This window comes from Nerophis lumbriciformis, linkage group LG11 (genome assembly GCF_033978685.3).
Source record: "Nerophis lumbriciformis linkage group LG11, RoL_Nlum_v2.1, whole genome shotgun sequence".
Lineage (NCBI taxonomy): Eukaryota > Metazoa > Chordata > Actinopteri > Syngnathiformes > Syngnathidae > Nerophis > Nerophis lumbriciformis.
Window position 1 is genome coordinate 30,642,104 of NC_084558.2, and position 9,946 is coordinate 30,652,049.

At 38.6% G+C, this 9,946-nt stretch overlaps 1 protein-coding gene across 3 annotated transcripts in view; it reads left to right on the forward strand.

Moving 5' to 3' along the window:
• grin2da (glutamate receptor, ionotropic, N-methyl D-aspartate 2D, a) overlaps positions 1–9,946 on the forward strand; it is a 399,219-nt gene that overhangs the window by 381,695 nt on the left and 7,578 nt on the right. For all 3 annotated transcript variants that reach the window (XM_061966842.1, XM_061966841.1, XM_061966843.1), the window contains 2 exons: positions 5,269–5,330; positions 5,809–5,979. In XM_061966842.1, the coding sequence (XP_061822826.1) occupies positions 5,269–5,330; positions 5,809–5,979 (233 nt within the window). The remainder of the gene's footprint in view (positions 1–5,268; positions 5,331–5,808; positions 5,980–9,946) is intronic.

Sequence of the window (9,946 nt, forward strand, 5' to 3'; positions counted from 1 at the left end):
ACTTGAAAAAATACAGTGAACATGACCTCATTGTCCTCAATGGTGGTTATGGCCAGGGACATGTGTGGAATTTTTGGCTGTGAAAAAATGAGGGAATACTAGATTTTGGTGCAGAATTACCTAGTGTGTGTGTGCGTGTGTGTGTGTGTGTGTGTGTGTGTGTGTGTGTGTGTGTGTGTGTGTGTGTGTGTGTGTGTGTGTGTGTGAATGCTCTACAATAGTCACTTCTCTGTTTTATGGATATTAGGTTGCCCCCTGCAGGCAAGAGGTGGTAGTGGGTATTTATTTCTCTCCCCACTCAGCCCTCTCAGCTGCCTCACGTCATTCCTGAGCAGTGCTGCTTGAAACTGGATGAAACAGATCATGTGACAGGCAGTGAGCGTCTTTTGTCACCATCTGAGCACTCGGGCGAGTGCTCGGGGTCAAATGAGGCCAAATTAATCCAGCTGTCAGGAAGCGGTTGAAGTCCCGCACTTAGAGAAGAATGGAGTTTTCTTTCCAGAGCTTTTCGACGCCGCCTCCAGATGGTGTTCATTAACCCACAGGTCAATTAGTGTTGTAACTGTTAGTGTGACAGACCTTTGACTGGACTCGGGTTCGCCACGTATGTGTGTGTCCCCTAGTCATAGGATTTATGGTTTTAGACCAGGAGTCCCCAAACTTATTGACTCGGGGTTGAAAAAATGTGGCCGGGGACCAAGCTGTATATATACATACATATATATATATATATATATATATATATATATATATATATATATATATATATATATATATATATATATATATATGATGTCATGTTATCCATGGGAAAATGCATTTGTATTTATTTTTTTATATTTTTTATTAATTTGATATAATACAGGTACTGAGAAAACACTTTTTTTCCCCAATCCACTGCAAAGGCTATCCCTAAAAATCTGCTCAATTTTTGGATAGTTTGGTGGAATTCCAAAAATAGCCAATTCTGCACAAGGCGTCAATTTAAAATTTAGTGCATCTGCAAGATGTTTAAAAATATTAATCCAGTAGGCTTGCAGACAGGGACAGGACCAGAACATAAGTGTCATGTTTGCAGGAGTAAATTGACATCAAATACACGTGTCTGCAATATTGGCATATATTTTGGAGAGTTTAGAGTTAGTAAAATAGATGCGATGGGCAACCTTAAACTGTTATTAGGTTAAGCTTTGAACAAGATGTGCTATCATTTATTTTTATCAATGCAGATTTCCAGGCATTGTTATCCATAACTTTGCCAAATTCTGCTTCCCAGTCTTTGGAAAATGCATTTTTAGACAATATGATTTGCCTGAGCGGCTAGGAGACACAGAGAGTAACAAGCGGTAGAAAATGGATTAGAAAGGACAGATTGTAAAAGCAATAATAAAAAATTTAAAAAAAAATAAAACTATTTATTAATTTTTTTTAACTTGGGACTTCCCGCAGGCCGGATTTTGGATGCTGGCGGGCCCTGTTTTAGATGCTCACCAGTCTTTTTCCATGATGCATTTTATCCATTGTCTGATCTTCATATTGGTAGTGAGGTCATAGTCTTCCTCTGTTGATTGTCGTAGTCAGGGGTGTCCAAAGTGCGGCCCACAGCCTAATATCTATTGTTTGCCGGGGAGTATTATTTACATATTGTAAATAAAAACATGAAACATTTTGAATAAGGGAAAAGTTGAAATATGATTGATTGATGTCATACAGCAGGGATATTCAACATTTTTTGCGAGCCACATTTACAGAAAGCTAAGAACCGGGGGACCGAACTTCTCCCTTCACTATTACCATATTTTTCAGGCTATAAGTCGCAGTTTTTTTCATAGTTTGGCCGGGCTCCATTGCGACTTATGTATGTTTTTTTCCTTTTTTATTATGCATTTTCGGCAGGTGCAACTTATACTCCGGTGCGACTTATACTCTGAAAAATACGGTAATCTTATTCGGTATAGTTCGGAGGACTACAGTAGACATTTGATTTTGGTCTATTTATTTTGTCAGTTACAGAAGCGCTCTGTTGTTTTTAAGGACATTCTGCAAAATAATCAAGTCAAAGATCATCTCTATGACAGCATTTTAGTGTTTTTCAGAAACTTCTGCAAGAATGTGAGTCTCACAAATGTTTTGAACTGAACTTGTGGGCCACCAGTTGAAAAGCCCAAATGATGAAAAGAAAGAACCTAAACTGGAACCTTGAGGAACACGAATAGTATAACTAATGAAGTTGAACAAATCTCTACTGTCTGCATCTGAAGTTAATAAGCTACATCAACACCTTAGTTACATAAATCACATTACGAAAAAAAGATGTGATTCCAGTAAGCCGCTACTTATTCTGCAGTTAATAAAACAGGGCGGCTATTCTATGCGGTTATAACGCAAATAGTTTAAAAAAAAACACAGACACTGAAAAGGTGTGTATTGTTTGTACTATGGTGCCATCTTTTGGACAATTTGCTCACTGCGGGTGCTGCAGGGTGAACGTCTACAACGTTTTCCTTCTGTTTAGTGCTTTCAACCGGAAGTACATGTGCCGTTTTGCCTTTTAGTCCATACTTGCCAACCCTCCCGGATTTTCCGGGAGAATCCCGAAATTCAGCGCCTCTCCCGAAAATCTCCCGAAATTTAGGCGGAGCTTGAAGCCACGCCCCCTCCAGCTCCATGCGGACCTGAGTGACGTCAGGTGCGCAACACCACGTAAATCGTTGGCCAACCAAAAAGTAACCCCAGTATGCTATAGCCAACATTCACCAGGAGATGGCAACAGACAAAAACATAGATAACTCTATTACATTATTCCCCTTTTAGAAATGTATAGAAGTTATTCAAAATAAATAAACAACCCAACCAAAAAATGCAGCAGTTCAATTAAAAAACTGTACTTAAGCCACATTCTTTTTTCTTTTTTTTAGTACTGAACTCTTAACCCTCATTTGTAAAAAAATATTATACAAACAGTATTTGTACACCTTTAACACAGATTTTTATACTGTCTTCAGAGATTAAGTTTTTTTGGTGGTACTCGAAACCTTTCTGGGTACCTGCGAAAGGGTGTTCACCATGGTTAGAAAAATAGTGACAGAGAATAGAACAAGGATGGACAATTCAACCCTTAACTCAACAATGAGTAGATGAGTGTTATGTGTGTGTATATGTGTAAATAAATGTACACTGAAATTCAAGTATTTATTTTATTTATATATATATATATATATATATATATATATATATATATATATATATATATATATATATATATATATATATATATATATATATATATATATATATATATATATTGTGTGTGTATATATATATATATATATATATATATATATATATATATATATATATAATAAAATAAATATATATACAGCTAGAATTCACTGAAAGTCAAGTATTTCTTATATATATATATATATATATATATATATATATATATATATATAATATATATATGTATGAAATACTTGACTTAAGTATTTCTTTTATATATATATATATATATATATATATATATATATATATATATATATATATTGACTGAAAGTCAAGTATTTCTTAAATCATAAATTCTCCCAGGGTATGTAAACTTATGAGCACGACTATATATATATATATATATATATATATATATATATATATATATATATATATATATATATATGTATATATATATATATATATACATGGATTCTTCATTCATCACTCTAAGCAACAATGCTACGTTTTATAATATAACTAAAATAATTCATACTTTCTTGCCTGTCACATGTGTGATGGCTGTAGGAGTGTTTTCATGCATATGCTAGCACATTTACGAGTATCTGTGTTAGTATTATTAACTTTTAGTGGCATTCTTTTTTGGGTTGTTTCAGCTTCAATTGTAAAATTCCTCAGTAAATTCACCAAAACGTCACCGTGGAGTTATTGAGTCTGTCTAGCTCAGGGGTCGGCAACCCGCGGCTCTATAGCCGCATGCGGCTCTTTAGCGCCGCCCTAGTGGCTCTCTGGAGCTTTTTCAAAAATTTATTAAAAATGGAAAAAGTTGAGGGGGGAAAAAAAAGAAGTTTTAATATGGTTTCTGTAGGACAAACATGACACAAACCTCCCTAATTGTTATAAAGCACACTGTTTATATTAAACATGCTTCACTGATTCGAGTATTTGGTGAGCGCCGTTTTGTCCTACTAATTTTGGCAGTCCTTGAACTCACCATAGTTTGTTTACATGTATATCTTTCTGCGACTTTCTAGGACGTGTTTTATGCCACTTCTTTTTCTGTCTCATGTTGTCCACCAAACTTTTAACGTTGTGCATGAATCCACAAAGGTGAGTTTTGGAGTTTTGTTGATGTTATTGACTTGTGTGGAGTGCTAATCAGACATATTTGGTCACTGCATGACTGCGAGCTAATCGATGCTAACATGCTATTTAGGCTAGCTATATGTACATATTGCATCATTATGCCTCATTTGTAGCTATATTTGAGGTCATTTAGTTTCCTTTAAGTCCTCTTAATTCAATGTATATCTCATGACACACTATCTGTATGTAATATGGCTTTTCATTTTTTGCGGCTCCAGACAGATTTGTTTTTGTATGTTTGGTCCAATATGGCTCTTTCAACATTTTGGGTTGCCGACCCCTGGTCTAGCTGATTGGAGAGCTAGCTTCTGCAGCTCGTGGGTCCCTGATGATGGCATCTGTTTTGTTTGATCAGTTGTTTTGCAATTAAAGGATGTAAATAAAGTGATAAACATTGAGAAAATCATCTGTGTAAATAACTAATTTCACAACGTATATAGCCAATCTGCAGCTTGTAGTCAGGTGCAGCTAATATATGGAAAAAAATATTTTACTCCATAGTCCGGAAAATATGGTAATTGCCAAAAAAGAGGACTTAACGGGGTTCCTTAGGGAACGCACAAGTTATGTAAATCCCAATTTTGGACTACAGTGTTGTATGTTTGCTAGCAAGGTTAAAGTGTCAATGCAAGGATCTGCCAATGTGTTATAGTGGTTCAAGTTCCACTATACAACAGGAGCACTCTCGTTGGTATTGGAATTTGCTGCAAAAATGTTTTTCTCCCAAATTTCGATCTGAACCCAGGGGCTGGTATGGTGTTATTGCCCTCCCACCCACATTTTTTTTTTTATAAATACAAGTAAATCATACCCTCGCCATCCTTTAATATTTATGTTTGTGGCCATTTGTGTGGTCTTTCCAACCTTGTTGTTTTCCCTTTGTTTCTCCCATAGATGAGATCGACATGCTGGAGCGTCTTTGGCTGTCTGGCATCTGCCACAATGATAAGATCGAGGTACCATGACTCTTTTCCCGAAACTTTTTTTTAATTTTTTTATTTTTTTTATTTGTATTTTTTACATTTATTTTTAACAAAATAATACACAATAATACCATAATAATACAATTCCAATTCCCAGCAACATTCAGAATAGCAATTGAGAGGACACAAAACAATCCAAAAGTAGTCAGACAAAAATGAATAATATCAACAACAGTATCAATATTAATACAAATTCCAACATAGCAGTGATTAGAAATCCCTCATTGACATTATCACCACAGCCATTGATAAAAAATAAAAAAAATTAAAAAAATGAACAATAGTTTCACAGTGGTTTACACTTGCATCACATCTCATAAGCTTGACAACACATTGTGTCCAATATTTTCCACAAAGATAAAAGATAAGAGTGCCACGACTCTTTTCCCCAAACTTTAATATGCAATCTGTGTGAGAGACAAATAATAATAGCCGTCCATGTGTTTGTCAGGTGATGAGCAGTAAGCTGGACATTGACAACATGGCGGGGGTCTTCTACATGCTGCTGGTGGCCATGGGTCTCAGTCTGCTGGTGTTTGCCTGGGAACATTTGGTCTACTGGAAGCTACGACACTGCGTGAAGAGATCCGGCGGGATGGACTTCCTCTTGGCTCTCAGCAGGGTGAGACAACACGTCAAAGTAATTGTTTGCGCCAGGACTTGGTGCTTTATTGAATTTCTCAGTGTGGCGCTGCTGGCTGACAAACGTCAACAATGCGTCAACAAAGGTCTTGAAATAAACGTACAGTCAGTCGACTGCACCGAGAACAGAAAGAATCAAGAACAATCAGGAGCTGTCACTCCTTTCTGGCATCCTGCCGATGGGACGGGGGTCCTGATGCCGTCCTTGGCTTGTTTACTGGAAAGAGTTCATCCTAAGGTCATGTGTGTTTAGCTGCTATAAAAAAGCGACGTGGAAGAGGAGGGAAAAAAGGAATTGAAGCAATGAAGAAAACGCGTCAGGATGGGAATGCAGCCAGCTGACGACCCAACTGGGACTGGAGCCGGGCAGATGAGCTGGGCCGTGTCGGGTGCTGGAGGGCAGCCAAGAGGACGTGTCAGAGAGGGAATGTGGGATGATGGAGCTGCGGGCGGTGTGGGGACACTCTGTCTTCCTCACAAGACACAAAGATGCCGTCCTTCGAGTCACACCATGTGTGATTGATTGGACAGGAAGGAAGTCCAGTGATTGATGCGGAGCGCGGACGACACAGCAACACAGCTGTGACATAATACTCTCAACATATTAGCAGACTAAATCAGAATAGCACATAAAACTTTTTATGATCCTAAAAGCAGATGGTTTGAAGATTTTGCTTATTTACGGTGTAAGTGGTGGAGGACGAGGAGAATAATTCAAGAAAGCTAAAAAGGTGACACCCATCCAATGCAGGCTGTAAATGACAATAAACACAATGAGAGAGTGACACAGCTGCAGTATTTAAAGGCCTACTGAAATGCGATTTTCTTATTCAAACGGGGATAGCAGGTCCATTCTATGTGTCATACTTGATCATTTCGCGATATTGCCATATTTTTGCTGAAAGGATTTAGTAGAGAACATCGCCGATAAAGTTCGCAACTTTTGGTCGCTGATAAAAAAGCCTTGCCTGTACCGGAAGTAGCAGACGAGTAGCGTGACGTCACAGGTTGTGGAGCTCCTCACATCTGCACATTGTTTACAATCATGGCCACCAGCTGCGAGAGCTATTCGGACCAAGAAAGCGACGATTTCCCCATTAATTCGAGCGAGGATGAAAGATTCGTGGATGAGGAAAGTGAGAGTGAAGGACTAGAGGGCAGTGGGAGCGATTCAGATAGGGAAGATGCTGTGAGAGGCGGGTGGGACCTGATATTCAGCTGGGAATGACTAAAACAGTAAATAAACACAAGAGTACTATTAGCCACAACACAACCAGGCTTATATTTAATATGCCACAAATTAATCCCGCATAACAAACACCTCCCCCCTCCCGTCCATATAACCCGCCAATACAACTCAAACACCTGCACAACACACTCAATCCCACAGCCCAAAGTACCGTTCACCTCCCCAAAGTTCATACAGCACATATATTTCCCCAAAGTTACGTACGTGACATGCACATAGCGGCACGCACGTACGGGCAAGCGATCAAATGTTTGGAAGCGTACTCACGGTACCGTGTCTGCGTATCCAACTCAAAGTCCTCCTGGTAAGAGTCTCTGTTGTCCCAGTTCTCCACAGGCCAATTGTAAAGATTGACTGTCATCTTTCGGGAATGTAAACAATGAAACACCGGCCGCGTTTGTGTTGCTGAAGTTGGCCGCAATACACCGCTTCCCTCCTACAGCTTTCTTCTTTGCTGTCTCCATTGTTCATTGAACAAATTGCAAAAGATTCACCAACACAGATGTCCAGAATACTGTGGAATCTTGCGATGAAAACAGAGACTTAATAGCTGGCCACCATGCTATCCCAAAATGTCCTCTACAATCCGCGACGTCACGCGCTGACGTCATCATACCGAGACGTTTTCAGCAGGATATTTCGCGCAAAATTTAAAATTGCACTTTAGTAAACTAACCCGGCCGTATTGGCATGTGTTGCAATGTTAAGATTTCATCATTGATATATAAACTATCAGACTGCGTGGTCTGTAGTAGTGGGTTTCAGTAGGCCTTTAAGACTCACTGATGGACGAAAACCACCAAAGCAGTGAAGCGATCTGCTAAAAATGACAGGAAGTGACGCCATGTCGGTTCCAGTATGACATCCTGCTGTCATCCTGCCTCCTAAAGCAACATAGCATTAATCAGATCCATCTACTCTGAACTTTAAACACCCAGTGTCTTTCTAGGCCAGGGGTCGGCAACCCAAAACGTTAAAAGAGCAATATTGGACCAAAAATACAAAAAAACTAATCTGTCTGGAGCCGCAAAAAATGAAAAGCCGTATATAAGTGTTATAATGAATTCAACACATGACAAGTGTCTATATTAGCTATAATAGCCTACTATCAAAATGACTGTCGCAGGCTGAAGCAAATCTTCGTTGACAGAAATGTTGAAATGTAATATTTATTCTACACATTTTTACAACATTAGAAACCATTAGTAAATCAAAGGCTACTTAGAAGGTGAGATAACTCCTGGAAATTACTGGCTTTTAATGGCCAAAGGTATAGATGTGTGTGTCCAAGTTAAAGGAAACGGCAGGCTGTCTCTTCTAATAGATTTATTACAATCTTTGGCAAGCTAGGTAATGTTTGCTGTGGTCTGGAACAACGTGGCACACAAACAACTATCTGAAATGCAGCCAATATTACATACAGATCATGAGACATGCAAATATAAATTATATACAAAGATGATAAAAGTAAAGAATATTAAATGAGAAATATACCTACAAATGAGGCATAATGATGCAATATGTACATACAGCTAGCCTAATAGCATATTAGCATTGATTGGCTTGCAGTGCACTGACCAAATATAATTGATTAGCACTCCAACAAGTCAATAACATCAAAAAAGCTCACCTTTGAGCATTCACGCACAGCATAAAAAGTTTAGTGGACAAAATGAGACAAAGAAGGAGTCGAAGATTTTACATGTAAAAAAAAACTGTTGCGTCACAGTCCACACTATGGTGAGTTCAAGAACCGCCTGAATTAGTAGGACAAAATTATGTTCACCAAATACTCTCATCAGTGAAGTATACACACAAACATATTAAACAGTGGGCTTTCTAACAATTGGGAAGGTTTGTGTCATGTTTGTCCTCAAACAAAAAACATACTAAAACAAAAAAATTATTTTGCCCCATCTTTTTCCATTTTAAATCTTTTTTAAAAATGCTCCAGGGAGCCACTAGGGCGGCACTAAAGAGCCGCAGGTTGGCTGACCCCCGTTCTCGGCTCACCATGATATTATCTCCACTATGCTTCATACGCACAGAGTGGACCTGCACTATATCTTTTCGTTTTATGCACAGCATTCTGGGAGTAAAAAACATCCCTTCCATGCAAAGGGTCCTCTCAAGGCCAGTTACCCCCTCTCTCTCTATTTGCCTTCAAATATCCATGCGGGCTTCTGCGGCTCGCTTTGGCCCAATCAGGAACTCACCCAAGTTTCAATTTCACAGTGCGCTGAGCCTCGAGCCCTAGGGATGGCGATAGTGCCTCTACTGCTGCACAACTAATTCATGTGTCAAGATGGCCGTTGCTATAACCTTACTATCGCATGGCAACACAGGCAAAAAACTTTGTCAACTTTAATGAATACCCTCATTAATGACAGAACAGCTTCTGTGTAAATAGTAAATTGACGACTACCAGTGGGTCTGAAAGATGCTGTTTACAATATCACATTTTTAAAATTTTATATTACAAAGCGAATTTCCATTAACCATTTATTAATTTTCTAGGGTGAGCTGGAACCTATCCCAGCTGACTAAGTGAGAGGCTGGCTGCACCCCGGACCACTCACCAGTCATTCACAGGACGCATTTATTTAAAAAAAAACATGTTTGAAGTGAATTATTTTTTACATAGCGCGTTGCATTGAGTAACTCATTATCTGTATTTGAGCTACTTTTACATGAGTGT